Genomic DNA, 24,996 nt, shown 5'->3' on the forward strand with positions numbered 1-24,996 from the left:
GGATGATAGTATGGCCAAGTATCTCGAAAAGGTAAAAGAGATCATCCCTGCCTTTGGCAGCTTTGACATCAAGCAGATTCCAAAAGTAAAAAATACCAGGGCCGATCTTCTCTCCAAGTTGGCTACATTGCCTCCGACTGAACTACCCAAAGAAATCTTCTTCGAAGTTCTGAAGTGTCCAAGTATGGAAGAATCGTAGCTTATAATGGAGATCAGCCATGAATCCAGCTGGATTGACCTATTGGTTGCATACCTCAAAGACGGGGTTCTTCCTCATGATGCAAAAAAAGCTTGAAAGCTTAGGAACCAGGCCTTCCGATATATCCTTTATGAAGGCAAGCTATACAAGAGGTCGTACTCTTTGCCCCTCCTGAAATATCTCCAGCTTTCTGAAGCTGACTTTGCCTTGTGGGAGATACATGAAGGAGTCTGCAGAAGTCACCTGGGGGCCAGATCTTTATCCCACAAACTGCTCCAACAAGGTTATTACTGATCTACAATGTACCACGACTCCATTGAATATGTCAGAAAGTGTGATCGGTGTCAGAGATATGTGAATATCCAAAGACAGCCCGCCTCCGAACTTACACCCTTGAGTGTCCCATGGCCGTTTGCACAATAAGAGATGGATATTCTTGGATCTTTTCCTATGGCATCTGGGCAGCGGAAGTTCCTTCTGGTGGCAATTGACTACTTCACCAAGTGGGTCGAAGCCGAACTTTTGGTGAAAATCACAGAAGTTAAAGTGCAGGACTTCGTCTGGAAGTCAATCGTCTGTAGGTTCGGCTTACCTAGAACTCTCATTACTGATAATGGACGATAATTTGCTGGAGCAAGATTTGCTGAATTTTGTGAGGACTTAAACATCTCCCATAACTTCACGTCAGTAGCCCATCCGCAGGCAAACGGCGAAGCCGAGGTGACTAATAGGACTCTGTTGCAAGGAATCAAGGCGAGATTTGAAAAAATAAAGGGAACTTGGGCAGACGAGCTTTATCATGTGTTATGGGCATATCGAACTACCCAAAGACTGCCCATAGGGGAGACCCCCCTTGCTTTAGCCTTCGAAACAGAAGTCGTGATCTCGATTGAACTCAAGCTTCCATCGGCGTGAGTCATGGCATTTGACGAGCAGCGTAACTCACAGGATCTCAAGGCCAACCTCGACTTGTTAGAAGAAAAGCGGGAGACAGCTCAAGTTCGGATGGTAGCCTACAAGCAGAAAGCAGCCCGCTACTACAACTCCTGGGTCAAGAGCAAAGCCTTCAGAGCGGGGGACTTAGTACTTCGGCGAGCTGCTGTTTCACAACCTCAGAACCAAGAAAAACTTGCCCCTAACTGGGAAGGCCCGTATGAAGTCAAGGAGGTAGTCCGGCCTGGAACATACTATCTAAAAGAGCTCGGAGGAGCAGACCTTCCGCGACCATGGAATTCGAAAAATTTATGAATGTATTACCGATAACTTTGTCTTAAATAAAAGTGTCATATTCATATATCTTTTTTTTTGGCATGAGCTTATAACGACAGGGAGTAGCTCTTTCAGACAATCGAGATTAAGCGTGTCAGGAATAAGAGGAGAACCTCATCCTGATACAAACGAAGGTTCGATTATTTAGAGACCGGATGGGAGGAGATGCCCTTGCAATGATCTTTATGTGCCCCCACAGTCATGTTAGGAACAGGAGGAGAACCTCGTCCTAACATGAGCAAGATCGAAGGCCCGATTATTTAGAGATCGAATAGGGGGAGAGGCCCTTGCAACGGCCCTTATGCGCCCCCACAGCTATATTAGGAACAGGAGGAGAACCTCGTCCTAACATGAGTAAGATCGAAAGTCCGATTATTTAGAGACCGGATGGGAGGAGAGGCCCTTGCAACGGCCCTTATGCGCCCCCACAGTCATGTTAGGAACAGGAGGAGAACCTCATCCTAACATGAGCAAAGCCGAAGATCCGATTATTAAGAGACCGGATGAGGGGAGAGGCCCTCGCAACGGTCCTTATGTGCCCTCACAGCCATGTTGGAAATAGGAGGAGAACCTCATCCTAACATGAGCAAAGTCGAAGATTTGGTTATTAAGAGATCGGATGGGGGGAGAGGCCCTCGCAACGGCCCTTATGCGCCCCTACAGTCCTGTTAGGAACAGGAGAAAAATCTCGTTCTAATATGAGCTGAAATTGACTGTGTCGGGAATAGAAGGAGAACCTCGTCCTGACACAAACGAAGACCTGATCGTTCAAGATCGGATGAGGGGAGAAGCTTCTTCAGCGACTCCTCTACACCCCTACAACCCCGTTAGGAGCAGAGGAAAAACCCTCATCCAAACATAAAAAAAGGGAGAGAGAAAAAGAAAAAGCGACGAGCTACACCAGAGATAAGAAAAAAATGAACTATATCTAAGACACAAGGGACCTCGTCTCAACGAGGAAGAAAATTTTTGTCAAAAATTCTCAGTCTCTAAGGAGAAACCCAACATAAGCAGGAGAAAATAGACTTCCTCAAAGTAACGAGAAGTTCGGACCCCAAGTTCGAACATCGAAAGAAAGCGTCAAACTCGAATGGTCTCGAAAAGACCTTCGGTCATGAACAAAAAGGACGAATCAACACGACGATGATCATGAACCTTCAAACAACGTCGACGTCAAACAAGACAAAAGATAAGAGAAGCTCGATAAACGACAACTCAGAGCAATAGTATACAAGGTGATGAGAAAATTTCATTGTATTTCATTAGTAAAGAATGCATTACAAAAGCCTTTGAAGGCCAAAAAAAAAAAAGAAACAACAAGAAAAGAAAAGAATACATGGAACAAAAGGTAAAGAAGCGAAAGGAAGCAAAAAGTAAATCGATCTACCTCAAGAAAGGACTCCAGAGAGTCCCAAACCCTCTGTTCAGGATCAGCATGGACGATCCTATGGACGACCTCAGGCAGAACGTACCCATCGACCAACCTCTTTATTAAATCCCTATTGTTGAAGGAATTCTCCCCCGAATCCTCTTCGGAGCCGTCGGCCCCCTCAGTGGCAGCCCTGCTGCTGCGGATCTTGCGGGCCAACGTCTTCTTCCTTCTCCTCCTTTCGGCCCCCGGTGCTTCCTCGAGACGAGACTCTGGAGTGGAAACCTCGGTCGGAGGGCTTCTCGAAAAAGCTCAGGGGACTGCGGGCTCGACGTCGGAGGGGGCATCAACTGCAATGGTCGCTTGGGCAAGCACGGTCGAGCCTGTCTCTTCTACCCTTGCCTTCTTCGCCGACCTGAAAGTTGCAACGCCTTTCCTCTTGTGGGCCTTAAGACTCTTGGCTAACATCCGAGCCGCGTCTGCGTCCATATCTGCAATGAAAGAAGATCGGCACAGCTTAGAAACAGAATAAGAGAAAGAGGAAGCGGCGAATGACTTGAAAAAAAAAATAATAAATACCAACAGGATTGAGAGGGCTCAGGCCGACATTAAATAAAAGTTGCTCCTTCAAAAGGTCAGAGAGGAGAGGATCTGGATAAGCCTTAAGTTTATTGAAGGCTTCAAGATCGTCCTTTCCTAGGCTAGAGGCTTGACGGACGGAGTCCCTCAGGGAGCCCCAGGGGGGCAACTCCAGCATTAGGGTCGGGCATCGGATGTAGAAGTACTTCTCCTTCCAGTTGTAGATAGAAGAGGGGGCACCTTTCAGCAACCCCTTTCTACCGAACTGGAGGGAGAAGTACCACCAGTCCTTTACCGAAGGACGATGCTTGAAGGTATAAAAATTTTTAAACAAAGAAAGAGTTGGCCGGACTTCAACTAAATGACAGAGAGAAAGAAATCCTATTAGAAATCTAAAGGAGTTCGACGCTACAGAAACTAGAGAAATATTTAAAAAGCAAAAAAAAGCGACAACAAAATGTGAAAGTGGAAGTCGAAGCCCGGCATGGAAAGCTTCCTGGTATAAGTAGAAGCAGCCAGGGGGAGGGGCGCTAGCCCGATCAGTTAGTCCAGAAAGCTCAAGCTCGTACTCCGAAGGAATCCCGAACTGAATCCTAATCAGCGAGAGTTCGTCCAAAATCAGAGAGCTGGGAATGGTGTCTGGTATAAAGATCGGACAAGGTCCATCTACAGAACTAGGATTTTGGGGGGCTGGAATGGACGAACTTCTAGAACTGCTAGAGGAGGAAGTATTGAAGGACATTTTGAATCAAATGAAAACCCCAAAAAATTTTGAAAAAATTGAAAAAAATAAGAAACAAGGCGCTCGCGGAGAAACCGAACAGGCGGAATGCAAAGGAGAAAAAAAATGAAAAAACAGCAAGAAAAAGAAAAGTTCTGGAACTAACCTAGGCTGGTCCGAGAGATGCAGAAGGGCAGCGAGAGTGATGGAGGACGACCTGAAGGGCGCCTAAGGTCGAGAGGGATGTTGGAGGAGGACGAAGCTCTCGGAGAAGAAGAGGATACCGAAGAAAAATCTCAGACAAAGTGAAACCCCTGAAGGAGGGGGACGGGTTTAAATAGACAACAGGGTCTGGCGCAATAATGATTGCAGATCTTCTTTGACCGACCTACAACCGTCGTGTGTCCCACTCGTCATGACAGATGGCTGACGACTGATAGAATCATTATTGTGCCGTACCTAGAGCAACGCTCTAGCAAAAATTTTGAAAAAATCTTTTCGGATCGTCTCGATTTGAAAAGACTCCAGCACCGACGCGCCAAACGCTAAAATATCTGAAAACAACTGAGTACGAAAATCGAGGGAGGCAACTTCGACTGTGAAAATTTTTCTGTACTTCATTCGAAATCCGAACTCGAAAGTAGGGAGACTGGTATTGGGTATAAAATAATCCCAGTCGAAGTTCGTAGGAGGCCAACCCTCCCAGGACTCTTCCGGCTTCCGACCTTGTGCAGCATCTTTCTGATCTCCTCCGATCGTCCGAGCTTCCACAGTACCATCCGGACTCCTTCAGTAGTCGACCTTCCACAGTGTCCTCCAGATTCCTCCAACGGACGAACTCCTATCGTACCCTCCGGACTGCTTCAAATGCTCTTTGGACTTCATTATCAGTCGATTTTCTATAGTGATCGACTACTCTCCGAATCTCTTCCAGACTTCCTCCTGTCACGATCGACTATACTCCGAGCTTCTTTCGGACTTCGTCAATGTCCGAGCTTCTCCAGCAGCAAGACTTCTATAGTAGCCAGACTTCATCCGAGCTTCTACAACGAGCGATCTCCATCCGGACTTCCACAGCAACCGGTCTCCATCTGAGCTTCTACAGTAAGCGACCTCCTTTCGGACTCCTACAAGAACCGAACTCCGTCCGATCTTCTGCAGCGGATGGATTCCAGACGAACTTCTACAACGGATGGGCTCCAGCAGCCGGATTTCTACTCCAAACTCCTATTGCAAGCAGACTTCATCCGAGCTTTGACGATAAGCGGTCTCTATCCAGACTTCTACGGCAACCGGTCTCCATCCGAGCTTCTACAGTAAGTGACCTCCTTCCGGACTCCTACAAGAACCGAACTTCGTCTGAACTTCTACAGCGGATGGATCCCAGACAAGCTTCTACCTCAGACAAATTTCAGACAGACTTCTCTAGCAATCGGACTCCAGCCGGATTTCTTCAACAAGAAGTTTCCATCAGGGCTTCTACAGCAGACGACTTCTGTCCGCAGCATCACCGCCTAAGGCACCCAACAATAGTTAACCCGTCAGCAACCTCGAAAACATCCGAGCTTCTCTTAAATTGCTGAGACAGAGAGCTATTCCGCTCCACCAAACGTCCCAACCGAGCTTCAGCCATCCGGTCTGAACTTTCCGACAAGTCGCGACAATGGACACCACTCCACTCTCGGTAACAAACTCCACGTGACCCCACCACTCTCCGGCAAGTTACGACAACGGACACCACTCCACTTTCGATAACAAACTTCACGTGGCTCCACCACTCTCTGGCAAGTCGCGACAACGGACACCACTACTCTCCGTAACAAACTCCACGTGGCCCCGAACGGCCCACTACCAGGCAGTTGCGGATGTCGCTGTCAATCGATTACGCTCTCCCATCTATAAAAGAGACCCCCCAGATACGTTCTCCTTTAAGCTCTAAACTCTATCTCGAAACTCTGCTAAAATTCCATTCGAGTGCTCCATTTCTGTTGAAGCAGAGTACTGACTTGAGCATCAGAGGATCTTATCGGAGCACCCCCAACTCCGATTTAGACTTTCTTTGTAGGTCCCGACAACAGCCGCGATCTCCTCGACTCCAGCTTCTCCGACATCGACGAAATTCTACACCAATACTGTTCATATAATAAATTTAACTCTTATTGCCCCTTTTCCCATCAATGCAACAACAAAACAGATCCACCAGGTTGATTTCCTTTTCTATGTAATAATTAACAAAAACAGAAATTGTGACATGAAATCTTTCCAGAGAGATGTAAGAAAAAAAGATGATTCACATGAGATTCCCACCACCATTTCAAAATTAAAACTGGAATGATGAAGTGGGCATGATAACATATGGCATAAATGTATTGATTATTCTTTTATTTGCCAATCAACATGATCCACCATCATATCCCACACCTCACCAAACTACGAGCAACATGGCTCACAAAGTTGGATACCAATATACCATCTCTGGACACCACAAACTCTACAATGTGAGAATAATGCTGCCACAGAAAGGGCAGACGTTATGTCCTCACCTGGTCCCACCGGCCAAGAAAGTAGGGACATCTCAAATCCCAGCCCCGAGACTCGCTATCCTTCTAGACGCCATACGTCCTCCCATTCTTTCTTCATGGTTAAGAGTCGTAAGTTAGCATATCCGGCAGGCAAATCTTAACGTCACGGTCCCTCCTATTGGCTCAAAGCGCCGATTAAGGTCTTCTCACGGCACTCCGATAACCCACGTGGCATCTCAGCAACTCTCCCTCAAATAAATAATCTCACCGTCACCCGAAAGGCTACCCGCCAAATAAAATATGAGACATCCGTCTCCCCCGCCCTACCCCGGGGTGCGGGTTGTATCTTTCGCGCGAAGGAATGATCGCACAACTTTCAACGCCCGAAGTTTGCTTCGCGCTCTGTGCTGATGATGGGAGAGAGATGTTTGATCGCTTTGAAAGTTGTGCAAAGCAAGATCCAACGGGTCATGCCGCGAGAGAAGATCAATCATTATTTCGCAAGAAAGATACAATCCAAACCGATTCCCCAACCGCCTTCCCCAGTCGCGTCTTTTACCGATTAATCAGACGGTCAAGGTTTCTCCTTTCGCTGATCCAGTAGTTTCCCCACCCCTCTCTCTCGCCGCGCTCCCATTTCCCCCTCCAAGAAAAAGCCAGAAGCCAGGGAAAGGATGCCAGGAAGGCATTAAAAGCTTCTCTCTCTTCATTTGCGCTCTCTCTCGTATTGCGAATCGAATCCCTTTTAGCCCTCCATTTGCTCTCCAACTCCAAGATTCCTATAAGTAGCTCTGCCTCGTCTTCTTTCTTCTTCTTGAGCGGAGATGGGAGCCTCTAATGGCAGGATTCCAAGAAGCGTCTTCGAACCCTAGAGGTTGAAGAAACCCTAGTCCTCGATCCTTTTCTTCTTTTTGTTTCTGCTCGCATGGGATCGGAGAACGGGGCCATGGAGAGCCTCGCGAGCTCGAGATTCGTGGCGGCATGCGTGCTTGGGGGGCTCGTGCTCGGTGCCGCTGTGCTGGCGGTGCAGCTGGGCCGGGCGCCGCCGGTGCTCCCGCCGCTGGGGATCCGTTGGAGGAAGAAGAAGCCCGTTCGGGTGTACATGGACGGGTGCTTTGACATGATGCACTACGGCCACTGCAACGCGCTGCGCCAGGCGCGGGCCCTCGGGGACGAGCTTGTCGTCGGGGTCGTGAGCGACGACGAGATCACGGCCAACAAGGGGCCTCCTGTCACGCCACTCCACGAGAGGTCGATTATTTTCAAATCGCCGTCTTTTGTGAGAAGATCTTTAATTTTGTTTTTTTTAGCCATGTATACATAATGGAGCTGTGGATTTAGGATTTATAGCTTTCTGTTCTCTTGATAGTTGTAAAAATTTTATTGATTTCGTTGATTTAAAAATATGACATGGTATTGCCTTTCTTTGCCGTTTTCCTTTTTGCTTTAATATGGAAGGCCTGAATTATTTCCTTGTTAATTTCTTCTTGTTTAGAAATCATCATTTTTGGGCATCTTGATCATCCTGTTAATATTTAATTATTGCGGAGATTATGTGCCTCATTGAATGGTTTGTGATGTCTTGTATCAATGGTATGTCATAGATGCTGATATATGACCAATTCTTGACTTGGAGTTTGCTTCTTCTACGTCTTCACTCTCTTTTTTTCCAATCAAATGTGGACTGAATTTGAATTCTATGCATGCTATTTTTAGATTTGCTGTGTTATGTTTTTAATCTTGAGCTTCTTGCTTTCACCGTTAGTTCATTCACTATTTGAGTGATGGTAGGGATGGGATGCTGAGGGAGGAGAGGAGGCTGAAGGTGCTGGTGCGGACGCGGCCCACCAGGCTGGTGCTAGGGTGCTGGTGAGGCAGAGGTGGTGGAGGATTAGGAGGGAGCAGAGGTGGTGGAGGATTAGGAGACATAGCCCTTGGCTTTGGTGGTGAGTGAGTAAGTGACTGAATGAGAGAGAGAAGAAGAGGAGGGGGGGGGGCAGCGGGGGAGATGCATGGAGGGACGAGGTGGTCATGGAGTTCTATGGTTGTAATTGAGCCAAGCTTGATCAAGCTTGGGCCCAATCAAGCTTGGGCCCAATCAAGCTTGTTGGCTTTAGCAGTGATGATTGGGATGGTTGTTTTCTTTCAGTGTGGCATTGGGTTGAGAGGAAAAAAAAAAAAGAGCTTGAGTGAGGAAGGGGCTGACAGTTACAGGCTCGTTCTTCTTATGATATGGCTGGGAAACTCTCACTTAATTTTGAGCTTGATTTCTTGGATCAAGCTGGGTTTTTCTTACTGTTGTTTCAAGGTCAGTTCGAACTTCATTTCAAGTTGAGCCATGAGCATGAGCCTAATAGATCAGCTTGAGAGTCCTAATTTGAATTGGAATGAATTCAAGATTGAATCAAACTTTGTTGAAACTGGAATTATAGCTTGATTTCTAGATTGGTTGAAGCCTGAATTAACATGTAATTGATTCCTAGAATAAATAAAATACAATTATTAAAACCTTAATGTGATAATATGTTATTTATATAACATGCAATACATGACAAAAGTATAAATATGTTGAGCCTTGTTAAGATGAGCTTGACTGAGTCGGGCCAATTTTTTGCTTGACTTGAAATAAATTTCAAGCTTGTTTTGCTAGTTCTAGCTTTTGTTTGTTTAGTTTTGAATTAAGCTTGATTCATGCTTTTTCAAGTTGAGCTTGCATAGCTTACTTCATTTGCTCCAGCATGGTGAGAGTGGCATGGAGTAGAGAGGAGAAAGGGGTGTGGGATGTATGGGAGACAGGATTAAGGATTGGGGTATAAATATGGCCTGAATTTAGGGCAAGGCCTGCATTTCAATTGAGGTTCAAGCGAGTCTTCGTGCTGGGCTCTGATGGGGGACTTGGTTAGGCCAAGGCTTTGCTTGAACCAGTTTGAAACTTTTTCTGGCACTAGATTTGAGGCCTAAGCCTGATCTGAATCTCCTCGAGCTAGGCCTGCAGGCTGACCCAAAGCCAGCTTAGCCCTAGCCTACGTCCAGCCGTAATGATGGGACTAGAACTGTCCATCAAAAACTCATGCTGTTGCTTAGATCACATGCATTTGACATAATGAATAAGCTAATGGCATCATTTCACTTCATCAAATATCAAGATTCTTACTTGATTGGAGCATAACCGTCCATGAAAACTCCTTTTTTTTTGTGACTTAGTTCTATACATAACATGTGCCAATTGATGGGATCATGTATGATAGGACACCAATCATCTTCACATGCAAAATAGTTGGCACAAATATAAAAAAGAATGATTGTGAAAGAATTAAATCTCATATATTTTATTTTTCAATGGTTCCTCAATCATCATTAGATATTCTTTCTACTGGGATATCACACTTTATGAAATCAAAATAACCTATAAACTACAAGTGATCTTAAATCAAGCACATACATCACATGTGATGGAATTTATTAAACCCACTCATGTGCATTTGACATGCTGCAGGCTAGTTCCAAATGATTAGACATATTGCACTGTGCTGTCTCTTGGACATCAACTTTGGTTATTGTGTTATTTTGATTTTAATTTCTATTCAGGTTATTTATCATATAAATTGTTTTCATTTTCCCGTTGACATAGTTCTCTTTATGGCTTTATTTTCATTTTAATTTCCATTCAAATTGTGTATCATATAGATTGTTTCTGCTTTCTAAATCATAAGACTATTTTGAAAATTTCTCTATGGTTTCAAATTAGCAATTAATTTTGACATCTTCTACCTGGAAATAAATTTCAACTCAACTGATTCAGTTTTTTTCACTAAGATATCTTTATGTTGTTTGATAATAATTGTGTTCAAACAACTTAGTTTGATGAGACTCACCTCCATGATTTTATTCATAAGTGGGTAATCTCTATCAAGCGTGATTAGTAAATCATTCATTTTTCCCCTTCCTGGCCTCAGGATGATAATGGTAGGTGCTGTGAAATGGGTGGATGAGGTCATTCCAGATGCTCCTTATGCTATCACAGAAGAGTTCATGAACAAGCTGTTTACTGAGTATAATATAGATTACATTATCCATGGGGATGATCCTTGCCTACTGCCAGATGGTACTGATGCATATGCCCTTGCTAAGAAGGCTGGTCGTTATAAGCAGATCAAAAGAACTGAAGGAGTGTCAAGCACAGATATCGTTGGTACTGATTCTGCTCTTCTTCCCCCCCTCCCCCCTTTCAATCCAACTATGTTGACACGTGACATTCTGACTCTTTATGGAGCTCTAGAGAGGCTAGATAATGGTTGCATTGACATTGTTGTGGTCTGGTTAATGAGTTGAACATTCATAAAATCGCATACTTCTTTCATTGCACTGTTACAAGTTTTTATTCAATATCAACAAAATATCCTGGGATTTAAAGTGATATATTGATTAAATTTGTTCTTTTTTCTTCACACTATGATGATATTGGTCCATTTAAATCAAATTGGGATGAGCTTGTTATAAGCGCGCGCGCGCGCGCGCACACAGAGAGAGAGAGAGAGAGATTGTTCTCTTTACAATTTTAGTTTTAGAATGATGGTATAGATGGGAGTACCACCAGACAGAATTAATTGGGTATAATACTTGGGAAACAACAACACCAAGATCCAGATCCAGATCCAGAACCTCCTCTCCTGCCATATAGAGGGATACAACCACTAGGCCAAGTGCACTTTGCCTTTCATGAGTGTACCTGCAAATTGCTTGCTGATATTTATACAGGAATTTAATCCATCTGGTAACCTGTTATGATGTTAAATGAAAATCTTGAATACATAATGCAGATAAGTTGCATGTGTTTTATATGGAGATTCAATTTGAGAAGTGCCCATTGAAGGATTAGTTGTATGTATACTGTCTTTCATGACCTTGAAAGTTGATAGCCTCAAGAATGATCCTGTTACATGTCTAAGTATGCTTTGTATGGAAAATCAAGGTGATGGATTTTGATTGTGGGCTGTTGCACCAACTCTAGTCGGTTAAGTTTATTTATATTGCAATAGACCAAGTACATCACAATGATAGCTAGGAAAATTTTCATGTAAATTTTGGTAAATTTATGTATGCAATTTCCAAGTTGAGCGTTAACATATTTCATGAACAGGTCGTATGCTTCTTTGTGTGAGGGAGAGATCAAGTAGTGATAGTCATAATCATTCCTCTTTACAAAGGCAGTTCAGTCATGGACACAACCAAAAAGTTGATGATGGTGGATCCGGCAGTGGAACTCGGATATATCATTTTTTGCCAACATCTCGACGAATAGTGCAATTTTCAAATGGGAAGGTATACTTACTGAACTCTCATCCAAATTTGGCTAACCTGATGAAAAAAATACCAAGAATCTCTTTATTGTCCACTGGAAGTTTGATATGTTAATGGAAACTAGGAGCATTTCTTCATGAAGTTTGTTCATGTCCATTCTTTTTCCTTCTAATGATTCAGTAGACCTTGTGGCAAAGTACCTGAAGGTTTACCCTAATGGTTTAGGAAGTTACTTTTTTGAGAGTTAAAACTGGAGTGCTTGCAATAGAAGCATTGTGAATCTTGTGATAAAATAGTAACTTGAACAAGAGGAGTAAGCTAACACTTAAACACTATCCATGTAAAACTGTGTATAAGGATGTTAAGCCCCTTTACACTGTTTTATGCTGTAAATTAAACTCGGCATAATCTGACATGCCATCACATCCAGTACTGTTCATGATTAAGCAGAGACACTTGGCAGGTAAAATACCATTTTTTTTTTTTTGGAAGCTCCTTACAATCATTAAAACTTGTATCTTACAAGGCAACAAGATAAATACTAATAATTGGAATTGCTAATCAGGAAATGAGATTCAGTACTCCACACGTGACTGGCTTGATAGGAGTTAAATGCCTTAGTCTTTAGTAGAGCAGGAATTACTGTATACATCTTCTTAAATTCATGTGCATCATAGGTTTAATACCAGATGAAGGTTTAAGGTGCTATCTTTTTTTAGCATTTTGGGTTCACCTGTGGACTCCGTGAAATACTTTTGTCTTCTAGGAATATCCTGCTGTTACTTTATTTTATTGCAGCAAATCCATCCATTTCCAAATTTTCTGTGTAAGTGTATCCCAACATATGAAACAAATACTTTGATAACTCTGCTCGCTGACTTGGCATATAAATTTTGGGAGACCTCTTATTGTATTATTGAAGCTGTCCTGGCCAGTTTAGAGAGCAATACACAATTGAATGTGACTTTGATAAAACTTTTATTTTTCAACCTCGGTTACTTTTCTTAGCTGTTCATGTTTGAGAATTGATAGTCACCGCTCTCATCTTGCAGCAAAAAAGATTACCACAAACACCTTGATCATGAAAAGTTCAGCATTAAATCCCCATGCTTTTGATAAATTCTCCAGATTACCTCTGTTGTGCAGGTTTGCAGGTGTCTTTAAGTGCTAAAAGAAAATTTAAAGAAAAAAAGATCTTTACATCTTGGTTTAGCAGGATAGATGGATCAAAAAAAAAAAAAACTTGCAAACATTCTCTTGGAGAAGAAAGTATAGCAATCTTTTCTAAGACAAATGGTAGATGCCATCAAGATTTTACGTCTCAGCGGGACAGGGGGCATTCCGGCTGTCCTATTTCTATTTCTATGAGAAAACGGGACTAGGACAAGGTCGGGACTCCAAGACCCATCCACACAAGGAGAGAAGAAGAAAGAGAAAAGAAATGAATGAAAGATGAAGAAAAGGAAAAAGTGAAAGGAAAGAAGAAGAAGAAAAATGAAAGAAAGAAAGGGAACGAGAAAAGAAAGAAAGGAAGGAAGAAGAAAAAGAAAAAAGAAAGGAAAGGAAGGGATAAGAAAAGAAAGAAAAATGAAAGAAAAGAAAAGAATGTAGAAGAAAAAGAAAGAGAAAAGAATTAGGGGAGAGAGATGGAAGATATCTATCGGGTCGCATAATCGGGACCGCTGCCGGGACAGCGGGGCATCCCATTCCATGGAAAAACCGGGATACCTCTGTCCCACGAGATATAAAACTTTGGATGCCATTATCTTTGTTAAAAAAATATCAATTCTAATAGTTTCAACATAATGTTTAGTCCACCATTTCCTTATACCTTATTTTCCTTTCAAGGTAACATGAGTAACTGAAATAAGGTTGAAAGATTGGAATATGTAGAAACTTGTGCCTTGAAAGTAGATAAAACAGTGGCACCACCATAGAAATTCTAAATAATCAGGGTCAACCAACCTTCCCCTGGATATTCCATTCCTGGATTTAGTCTTGAACTTTACCTCGTGCCTTGTATCTCCTTAAAATCATCTGAAAACAATGTTATTTCCAATCCACATATATCTAAATATTTCCTTCCTGTTTCTAGGTTTGCTACGACTCATGCTACATTAAGTGTAAAAGTATCTCTTACCGACCCCTCATGTCCTAACATCTACCTACAAATTTTATTATGCCTTAAGCGAAAGCCTGATTATCATCAAGAGACCTCAAACCTTGACAGTAGTACTTGGAGATTCTCATGGGGATTACTGGTTTTTAACTCATATCCTTGCTGGGCAATAAACCTTGCTGATAATAAGTTGGCTATTCTTCTTGCCCACCCTTTGCTCGATGTTAGTGCATCTGTTGTCAATTTAAGACTAAGGACTAGGATCCAATGTTAGTTCTGGTGATCCTGCATTTAATTCAGATTGAAACCAGAGAGGTTAGCTGGACCATGATTCAGTTATGGGCCTTATACCCAATTTCTGAACTAAATAGGGTTTCGATTAAGGAATTCTGACCTGATTGTATCTGACTGTTTTGACTAAACATACTTAGAAGTTTTATGCGGGTCCAAAGGATTGATATTCAACACATATGCCTGGAAATTGAACTTGACATGTCCTATAGTGGACATAGATGGGCCAAATCTGAGTTCAAATCTAAGATTTAAGGCTACTGGGATGAAGTGGGCCAAAGGTAGCCTACTTTCCTGCCTTAAGTTAAAATCAAGTTAGGGTTTTGTATATTGATTAAAACGGGTAGAATTCCTTACTGGTATCAATATTCTTTTCCTTGAATTATCAACTTATTTGGATGAAGTAACTAGTCTGCAAGCCATTTTCGTTTGCCAAAAACAGAACAAGCAGCATATGCTTCTTCTTTTTTTTTTCCCTGTTGTACTGAATCTCTAGATTTGTTTTGTTTCCACTTAGAGATTAGATAACTAATTTCTATAACAAAGCCAATAAAGCCAATCAAAAACAAGAAAAAAAGAAGATACCTCGGATTCCAGGAAATAGATATCTGACAAATACCTCAACAAGATCTATATGCAATTTTAGACCATAGATGAAATCTTTTTATTGATTAAAAGTCCCTATTTTCTCGAAGGCCTTTCAAGAAAACAAAAAAACCTTGATCTTCACCCAAAAATGGCAAGTCTCAATTAGTGAATTTGTTAAAATTTTTAGGATGCTTAATGAATGAAAAATCAGTTTTACACATTTGAATTTCGAAAAAATTTTCTTTGGTAACTGATTAATTTTCTTTGTTTTATATTGGGAATGAAACATCACATTGGAACCTATATTCTACTTTCCTATTGGGCCAAGCTAGTTATTTTCCAAACTAGAGTTGACAACTTTTATATACTAAGAGAACAATTCTATTACTCTAAGATCTTGCAATTTCCTTTTCTGGTTTCTCCTATAGTGTGTTACGTTTGTTTTTTGAATCCAGAAATGCTTAGAAAAAAATTTTTAGGGAACCTAACATATGTATGTCTGTAAATGAATTTGTTTGACTGAATTTTTTTGGTAGCTAGCACAAAACCTTTCTCATTTCTGTTCAGTTTTTGTTGCTGTTAAAATTTGCATGCCTGAAGTACATGTGACAGGTGGCCCAAGTGGCTGACCTCTTCGCTTTTGGTGACAAAGTCTAGTTTCTTTGAGATCCTTCTTGTATTTAGTTTTCTTGTAAGCCAGGACACGATTCAGATATGAAAAAGGTTCTAAGTTAACCAAAGCAGGCACAAGAAAGATTGTTCTTCTTACATTTTTACCATGTATTGATGTGTCTGCTTGTGTTTCTTTTTCATGTTGTATCATGGGAGTATTGTAAGTAATGTTCTTGAGCATAAGTACATAGTCAAGACTCTTAATTAGTATAGTAATAATAAAAAGTCAAACTCGATGAAAAATTTAGGAAAATGTCAGAAATTTTGGAGATGAAGGGAAAAAGTAATACTTTGAAACATGTGGTGAAGGGAAAAATAACTAAACTTGAATAAATTACAGAATGTTATATGATATAACAAGCTATGTTATTTTCCTGTCTAATCTGCAAAGATCTAGAAACCTGTAGGAAATACAATTCAAGAATAAGGATTTCATTTTTTGCCAATAAATTGATGGCTTTGGTGATTTCTCAGAAACTGATTGGCATGGTACTGTTTTATTTGTTTCGGATCATGTTGAGTAAATTCAACTCGAATATATTCTAATTGTTCATCCTATGAATACTTTTTGCTCATGCAGGGGCCTGGTCCAGATGCTCGCATAGTTTACATTGATGGTGCATTTGATCTGTTCCATGCAGGACATGTAGAGGTATTCACATTTTTTTGTGTTCATTCTATCATCTTTTTTCTTTTTAATTCTTTCCACCATCAACTGTAGTTACTGATGTTTGGTGATTAACTGGAGGCATCTCGCATAAGGCCACATAAGCTTTCATAAGAATTGTTTCCGTGGTCCTTACTGCTTTATTCAGATTTTTCAGTAATCAATGCTCATGGCAGATCCTTTGACTATGATCCCATACCCTTCCTTATCATTCCTGCATTTAGCTCTATACATTCTTGAATTTCATCTCTCTATTTCCATACCCTTCCTTAAGGCCCCTTTATATGACAGCATGTTGCTACATCTATGCAGGCTAAACAAAATGAGAGAGTTTTTATGTCAATATCATATTTGCCTCAATCTCTCATGCTTTTTCATGTCACTATGTAATTATCTACTTCTGCCATTCATCATTTTGGTGGTGCATTTTGAGTGCTTTTTCGCCATTTAGAACTGTGAAAAGTTCCCTTGGACTATCTCGCTCCACTTACTGAATCTCCGGTTTTCCTACGTAGCAAATTGTAACAAGTTCCCTAATGTAGGAGAATGTAACATGTCCATAAGTTGTATTTCCTTCTATGTGGTGCTCTTCTTGTTTGTATTTTATCAATTTAATGCTTCCTCCCGTGCAGAAAAAGCATTTAGTCTGGTTTAGTATTGACAATGGATTTTGTTCTAAATTTTCTTATAGAATGGGGTTCCAGTTTGCTGTTATTTCTTGTGCTTTATCCAGTTCATGTATGTGTACTTGATATGCTAGATTAGTATCACCTGATGGTCTGGTTTGATCCCCCTCCCCCCTTTTTTTTTCACAAAATTGGTTGCATTGCTTGTTTTCATCCATCTCCTGATCAGTGTGGTTGAGCTCATTTCTTTGTCATTAAAGCAAAGCTCCTTGCCATCCTATGTTCAAATGTAGTAAACCCTTTGCTTAGCAACTGACCCTGTGCATGCATGCATGCATGTGTGCTTGCTGCTTCACACTGCTTACATGTCTATTGTTACTTGTTACTAAATTTAGGTACGCTATTTTATTTTCTTGCGTGATGCTTATGGACCTTTCTCCTTGTAATTAGCTCATATCGGTTTTTGTGTAGATACTGCGGATTGCTCGAGGACTTGGAGATTTCTTGCTTGTGGGGATACATACGGATCAGACAATCAGGTTATATGCTAGATTTCTTTCCCTACTTTTTCAAATAACCATGTGATCCTTACTAGTACCATCCAAATTCATGCATTGCCTGCCTCCATGAAGCTTGGCTAGTGATTATATGCTGCTCAACAGTCTTTTTTCTTTTAAGTCCTGTTTTATGAGAAAGGAGAACTTCATTTTCCCATAGCTCTATGCATGGTTCATATAATAAATCTTATTAGTGATTATTCTCAATCTTCAAGAACAGCTATTCTTGAACTGATTATGTGTTGTTCTTTTCCAACACCATGGATAATTAAAGAAACACCATGGATGATTAAAGAAAGCAAGCATATAACACTCAAGTGAGTCCTCTTCATTGCCTAAATAAAACCTGCCACCATTTCAGTTCTTTACCTAGTGATAGCATACAAACTGATTTAACAAATCATACAATGACTGAGCACTTTACCATCACATCAAAGATCTATGTATGCCATAATTTTGCGCTATGGTAATGATGATCAGGGGTGTAAACAAGGTGGCTCAAGCAAGCCAGGTTTAGTTCAAGCTTTGCTCATATTTGTAATTGAGTCGAGCTTGAGCTAGCTCATTTGATTTCAAGTTGAACTTGAGCTGCTGAAGACAGCTTTAAGAGATCTCACTGAGATCCTGAGGTCCCTTCAGGAGCCAAGCGTAGCTATATCGTGGTTCGTTTACCAATCAAGCAAGCCAAAGCCAAGCTTGATTTTGAGCCAGGCATGAGCTCACAAAGAGTTGCTTGTTTTATAGCGTACGTTATGATACACTTAGTCCCATTTAGACCAGGATATTACACCATTCATGTTCAGGAAACATGAGGACCAGGATATTACAGTATGTATGCCCAGGAAACATTAGGGGAAATAACTTACCTATTCTCTATGAACCATGCTTACTTTCATATGGTAGCCATGTCTGTATTCCAGATATTGGATATGTGGAACCTTAGTCACAGCTTAATACATCCGGGATATTTCTGGTTATTATTCTTTGGAAAAATGGTATTGGATATGAAGAGGACTCATTTTGGATACATCCCAGATATAGCCACTGATAAACATCCAGTCCAAAATTATTTTAGGTTATTAAAAAAAAAAAAAAACTCATTTTGCTTCCTCCATGATGTGTGCCCTAACTTGGTGTTAGTGTTTGAATTCCTTTACAAAGTTCCTGGCTACTTTTCAGTTATAGTTTTTCTTGATCACATAATTTTTCTAATGAACTAATATTTGTCTTTTCTATCCCATGGACAGCACTACTCGAGGAGCCCATCGCCCAATCATGAATCTTCATGAAAGAAGTTTGAGTGTTTTGGCCTGTCGTTATGTAGATGAAGTGATTATTGGTGCCCCCTGGGAAGTTTCAAAAGACATGGTTAGTCATGTTCATGTGACACATGTTTTATAATGTATTGCTGCATTTACACTTGTTTGATTTATCCCTATTTCCAGTTTGCATGTAATTACAAAGAGGAATTTTTTGCTTCCCTCAAAATTAGATATGAAAGAAAGAAATGGAGAACTGATGCATATTGACTTTGAAGTGAAAGGAAGAACTAAAGTGACATCATCGATCAAAATTTTTAGGCAAGATTGTGTATACGAAGAATGTTGACTAGAGTGTATCTTGTAACCACAAGTTTCACATGACCATGATCGCAAACTGCAATTATAGGGGTGGGCTTGAATCGCACCTCAAATGCTCTTTTCTCTTCATTTGGGATATTTTGTGAGAGATTGTTATCTTGAGTGAGACATTTGGTAGTCCAGACCTTATTTGCCCCACTTATCCAATGCCTCTTTCCAAGTTGCCCATGAAGGTTGTGGAGATTGGCAGAATCCACTGAAACAATCTTTTGAAAGGTCATGTGTATACATGGATTTTCTATTTGTTATTGGTGTGTCTTTTTTCAAAAGAAATAAACATATCTTCCTATGCACATTAAGGTGGGAACTCTCATTTCATTTGTCTTCCTGAGCCTCCTGGACAAGTTGGTAGCCTCATCTTGTTATATGCAGTTTATTATTTGACTGTGAAATCTGGGTTCTAATGTTCTAAACTCCATTTCAATTGTGTCAGAATGCAAATGAATCTCAGGTTTAGAGTTTCATTTGTATTTATTTTCATTGTTTCTCACGTTCTCTTAAGGCTTTTAATCTTCAACATAGACTCCTTTTTTTTTTTTTGTTTTATATCCTATGCACATTAAGGAGGGAACTCTCATTTCATTTGTCTTCCTGAGCCTCCTGGACAAGTTGGTAGCCTCATCTTGTTATATGCAGTTTATTATTTGACTGTGAAATCTGGGTTCTAATGTTCTAAACTCCATTTCAATTGTGTCAGAATGCAAATGAATCTCAGGTTTAGAGTTTCATTTGTATTTATTTTCATTGTTTCTCACGTTCTCTTAAGGCTTTTAATCTTCAACATAGACTCCTTTTTTTTTTTGTTTTATATTCTAACAATTAGGATGACAAAGCGATCTGGATGTGAAGTAGCATCATAGTTTTTCATGGATACTTGACAAATGTTGTTACTAGGAACTTTATTGAAAAAAAAAAAAAGCATCTGTGCTTAATACATGATCATGAGGAGTACATAAATGGGCAAAAGAAATATTATTATTATTATTATCACTATTATTATTATCGGGCTTCTTGTTGGCCTCGAAAATTGTAGTCACATCTGGTTGAGTGTGACTCTTTTAAAATGTTTCATTCACAAAGTTCTGTAATTCATGGAGGTATTCAGCAGATAGCCCAATATTTTGTATTTTTTTACTTTTTTTTATTTCAATTATGACCTGCCCTGCTAGTGGCAGGAATCTTGCAGTGCTATCATGCTTTCAGAATCTTACTTTTTCTGAGAACGACCTTTTTTTTTTTTTTAAAGAAAAAGATTTGATGATTGTATCATCTGTGGCATTTTGATGTGTCTAATGACAGTTCCCTGTTTTATTAGTAGACAAGCTTGGAATATTTCGATGAGAGTAATACTGATGCTCTCTTTGTTGTTCTTATCCTTGAACATCTTGAGCTTGACTGCATCCAAGGATTTCATCTCACGTGAGATCTTGGCTGATATTAGTGCTGGGGACCCACTGATACGCGGCATCTAAGATACTGGTCCTTATTGTATTGGTTGATATATGCCCAGATATCTTGATATATTACCTGACATGATATTAGTGCATCAGCTGGGATATTTTGTCATGTAAGCAAAAAAACTTTGCTAAGATATGATAACTGAAACGTTGACACTATTGGCAGATACTTTATTTCATCATATTAGCCAAGATTAACCAGTTCAATTTTTACAGTATTTTTTATAGCTAGTGTTATATGGATATCTTGCGAAGTTCACTGAGATTCACAGTATCTTGATATCTTGGCCGAGATGAAACTATAATATAATATTTCTTAATTGGGCCTTTTTTTTTTCTTTTGGCATGACAAATCAATTTGCATGATGATCATAAAAGAAATTAAATGTTTGACACAACAGTGTTGAACACATGAAAAATAAATATATTTCAAATATTTTTGTGATTTGTTTACTGTAAGGTGATATCTTATACATGATATTTTACTATGTACAACAATAAAAATTTGACATGACTATAGAGGAATAAGTGTATTTAACATATGTTTAAATGTGCCATGGTTTTATATCTCTTTTTAAATAGAAGCATGGCATGAAAACAATTAAAAAGGAAGAAAAATACATATTGAAACAACAAATTGACCCGTATGAATAAAAATAATTTAAATAAATAGTGAATAGATATCTGGAAATGAAGGAGAGATTGTGATGTACACCATACATATCTTAATAGTCAATATACATCTATCTTCACTGAAAGTTAAAATTCATAAAGGTTAATTGAACTCCATGTTTAATGCATAATGATTCTAAGTTAAACTAGTCATAATATTATTTATCAATATTACATTGCTATATGATGCTTATCGCAAAAGATATTTTAATTTATTTTGAAGAATATGATTCATTATCGAATGTTAATTTTAACTTGTCATAGACATAATCATATAACAATTGCCTTTATGATATATAGGTAATTTCTAAATAATTTGATAACCATTCGCTATTGATCATCCATATTTACTAAATAAAGATATTACTGAAAAATTAAGGGTCATTTGAATTTTGAGCAATATTTTGGTACCCTATCTGAGATATAGCAAGCAAGATCTTGTGATATCTAAGTACATAAAAAAAGTCATCTTCAAATGGCCTTTGTTCAATCAAAAATAATCTTGTTATAAACTGAAACCTTGGCCTTCAAAAACCGAGATTGCACCCGATATTTATTTTTTGGGTTCGGACTGATGCTAATTATGTTGCCTATTGCTTTTCTTCTGTGCTCATCTGCCATGTTCTTCTTTTTGAGGAATTTGTCAGATCATTTCTATTGAAATATTTGCAAAGAAATATAATCATGGATAATGGCATCCCACCCTTTTTAGTCCAAGCAGGCCAATTATTAATTGGTGCATCCTATATTGGTGTATTTTCTAGCATTGTTATCTATTTATTAATGTTGTTATTTTGAAGAAATGATCAAGAAGAATGAAACAGCATGCACGGAGAGTCATTTTACGCCACTTTCATTTTCTTGCTTTAGAGGAAGTATCATCTTACCATTTTAAACAAAGTTTACCATCACAGTGAAATGAGGACAACCATAACCAAAATCCTTGAATCCAATTACCATTTTACTGCCTTTGCTATCAACTTCTTCATGCCTTTTGCAGAGCCTTGTTGATCAAAAAAGAAAAGAATGCAAAGGTTCAGATGATTAGCCCATTGGCTGGTCTGGGCTATGTAGTGGGGAAGGTCTTCACTCAATTTGGTTTAATGGAATGCTGAGCATACAGCCCGTGACTTTGTCATGTGCACCAGCTATATCAAGAATCCATTGTGCTACTTTGGCTACTCAACTGTGCACTCACAAGTCATTCTTCCTTTTAAAAAATAAATATATAAATAAAAATGCTGCTTATTTATGCTGCCAACAAATTGTCAGTGGTGCACCTCAGATGCATAACTTGTCAAACAGGAGAAATATTAGTGGATCCCTTAGATAAATTTGTTTATGGAATATACTAAGATAATTTTCTTGAATTATTGTTTCATCAACTGAAGTAATATTTATTAGATAAATTTTATTTTTAATTTTCACCGAGGTTCTGCTGCATACCTTCTCTTGTTATCTATGTTGGCTCTTCTCTTTATTCTTTTGGCTAGACACTAAGAAAGTATTTCTCAGATGGCACGGAAGACTAATCTAGTATATCCAAACTTGTTTTATTTCCAGATTACTACCTTCAATATCTCCTTGGTTGTTCATGGAACAATTGCAGAAAATATGGATTTTCTGAAGGTAATTTGTGTTAAATTTTCATACATAATTGTCATACGCATGTGAATAATCAAAATCTGATCAGCTGATAACGGTCTATGGATCACTATTCAGGAGAAATCTAACCCATATGCAGTTCCAATGGCTATGGGCATCTATAGGCAAATAGAAAGCCCTTTGGACATCACTACTAGCACAATCATCAGGAGGATTGTTTCAAATCATGAAGCATATCAGGTAATGTGCCATTTAATTCGGTTAATTTCAGTAGTCCAAACTCCGAAGTACTTTTGTCTGTTCTCTTATTATTCTGTGTCTTTTGAGATGCCTTGAGAACCATTAATATGGGTTGTTTGAGGGATTCGGCTTGCATGGTTGGTAGCCAGTGCTGCCTCATTTATCATGTAATCTTAGCTTTATTAAAATGTGTTGCCAACCACGTAAGTATTTGTCTTCTATGTGGGCAGCTATTTTTGATGACATATTAACAATAATTTATTTTTGACTGGCAGCAAATATTTTAAGTTGTCTGAATGTCCTGGATTATGGTTCCTGTATAAGCATGTAGAAATGTGATAGTCCTTCAAAGTGATTAAGTAACATCAAAATGAGCATGTGGTGTTTATCACTGACCTTGATCGGGGAGTCAAAGCTGGTTAGTTGATTTTGTCCAACTCTAGGTTGGGGCTGCTGCCGACCAGTATTCTCTAGTGATGCTTTTATGATTTCTGTTGATCTCCAGTTTGGGATATGCGCATTTGGATTACACAGTACTCACAACCCAAACCGTTCCCATGTAAAACACTCCGATATCTTGCAGGCATCTTTTTATGGACCGTGCATGGTTCTTTTGGAGACTGGTTGCAAAATTCTGTGGCCTATGTAGCTTTCTTTTTTTTTTTTTTTTTTTCTTCTCAATTTTGAAAGAATCATGGTCATACATGTGATGGGTGATGACTGGCTGCATATTTTTTGTGATGCCTCCTGCAATTAGGATGATTTTTTATAGTAGGAAACTGAGAATATTTGGATTTTTTTAAATATGTTTTTTTTCATTAAAGAATTTCTCTTTCTGCAGAAAAGGAATGAGAAGAAGGAAGCTAGTGAAAGGAGGTACTATGAGGGTAAAACTTACGTATCTGAAGATTAATTCCCTGGAATTTGGGTATCAGAAGTTCATCTAAAATCTCACAGGAGTCGTCAGTTGTTTCCAACAGCATGCCATCATGGTATGGTGCAAATTTTGCGTTGATTTTTTTCCTTTTTTAAAGCCTATTGGCGCTCAGAGATACAGCGTAGATGATAGCGGGCGGATTGCTGGTTACTTGGGTCGTATCGGGGTAATAAGATTGATCGGTCTGTCCTTGTCTTTTCATTTCCATCATTTTTTTTTCTTGCCTTAAATGGCTATCATACCGTGCAGTTTCCAGCACGAGTTATTTGTATTGGTGGGTACTTGAGATTGTTTTTTTTTTTTTTTTTACCCCCATCAACGTGATCATCTTGTCATGTATTTTCACATGGAAGGGTGGATTTGTCCACCAATTGGCTTATTGAATATCTTACCCTAAACTTGTTTTCCCCATTGCATTTTTGTCCAAGAACGAATTGATGTTATTTGTATGGATTCAGCTAAAGAATTGCTGCCCTTGAATGGTAGGGATCTTTTACGACTTTTCGTGTATTTGTGTGTGTGTGTTTTTTTTTTTCCGTTTTTCGGATCCAAAGTCTTCGACTTCAAGGTTCGCTGTCCCAAGGCAACAGCAAATAAATAAATAAATAAATATACAGTGGTATTTGGAGGACTAGTTGTGTAATCTTGGAAGAAAATGTTCTGTTCCTCTCAGCCTTAACAGAGAAGGGGCCCGCTATGCCAAGTGATCCACTACTTGAGGCGTCGGTTACTTCTGCGGACCTGGGCCGAAAGCTTTGTTCTCGGGGTTCTCAGCCGTGATATTGGTTTGTATTGGTGTTAGGCGTTAACCAATAGGATTTTGGTGCTTTGGGTGGCGTACTTGTGCTCTCTTATTTTTCTGGGTAAGCGAAATTCTTTGGACATCGCCCGCGGTGCAGAAAATTCGTATAAATCTCGCTACAAACTGGTCGCGACCTCCATATAAATCTCGCCCGCGGTGTAGA

General features: G+C 39.7%; 1 protein-coding gene across 1 annotated transcript; it reads left to right on the forward strand.

Annotated features, from left to right (window-relative positions):
• Nucleotides 1-7,282: 7,282 nt before the first annotated feature.
• LOC105052345 (ethanolamine-phosphate cytidylyltransferase) lies at nucleotides 7,283-24,346 on the forward strand. The gene is made up of 9 exons (XM_010933121.4): nucleotides 7,283-7,910; nucleotides 10,616-10,851; nucleotides 11,800-11,981; nucleotides 16,211-16,282; nucleotides 17,395-17,462; nucleotides 18,728-18,848; nucleotides 22,813-22,878; nucleotides 22,972-23,094; nucleotides 23,936-24,346. Exons 1-9 carry the CDS (start codon nucleotides 7,585-7,587, stop codon nucleotides 24,005-24,007), a joined length of 1,266 nt encoding a protein of 421 aa, XP_010931423.1. The 5' UTR covers nucleotides 7,283-7,584; the 3' UTR covers nucleotides 24,008-24,346.
• The last annotated feature ends 650 nt before the right edge of the window (nucleotides 24,347-24,996 follow it).

The sequence above is a fragment of the Elaeis guineensis genome, chromosome 10, assembly GCF_000442705.2.
Source record: "Elaeis guineensis isolate ETL-2024a chromosome 10, EG11, whole genome shotgun sequence".
Classification (NCBI taxonomy): domain Eukaryota; kingdom Viridiplantae; phylum Streptophyta; class Magnoliopsida; order Arecales; family Arecaceae; genus Elaeis; species Elaeis guineensis.

What these genes read in the sequence shown, in the direction of transcription:
- LOC105052345 (XM_010933121.4), top strand. Translation starts at nt 7,585, where the DNA reads ATGGGATCGGAGAACGGGGCCATGGAGAGCCTCGCGAGCTCGAGATTC. An exon ending in GGGAAGTTTCAAAAGACATG is followed by an intron (nt 18,849 to 22,812) that starts GTTAGTCATGTT and finishes TTTTATTTCCAG; the next exon opens with ATTACTACCTTCAATATCTC. An exon ending in CAAATCATGAAGCATATCAG is followed by an intron (nt 23,095 to 23,935) that starts GTAATGTGCCAT and finishes CTCTTTCTGCAG; the next exon opens with AAAAGGAATGAGAAGAAGGA.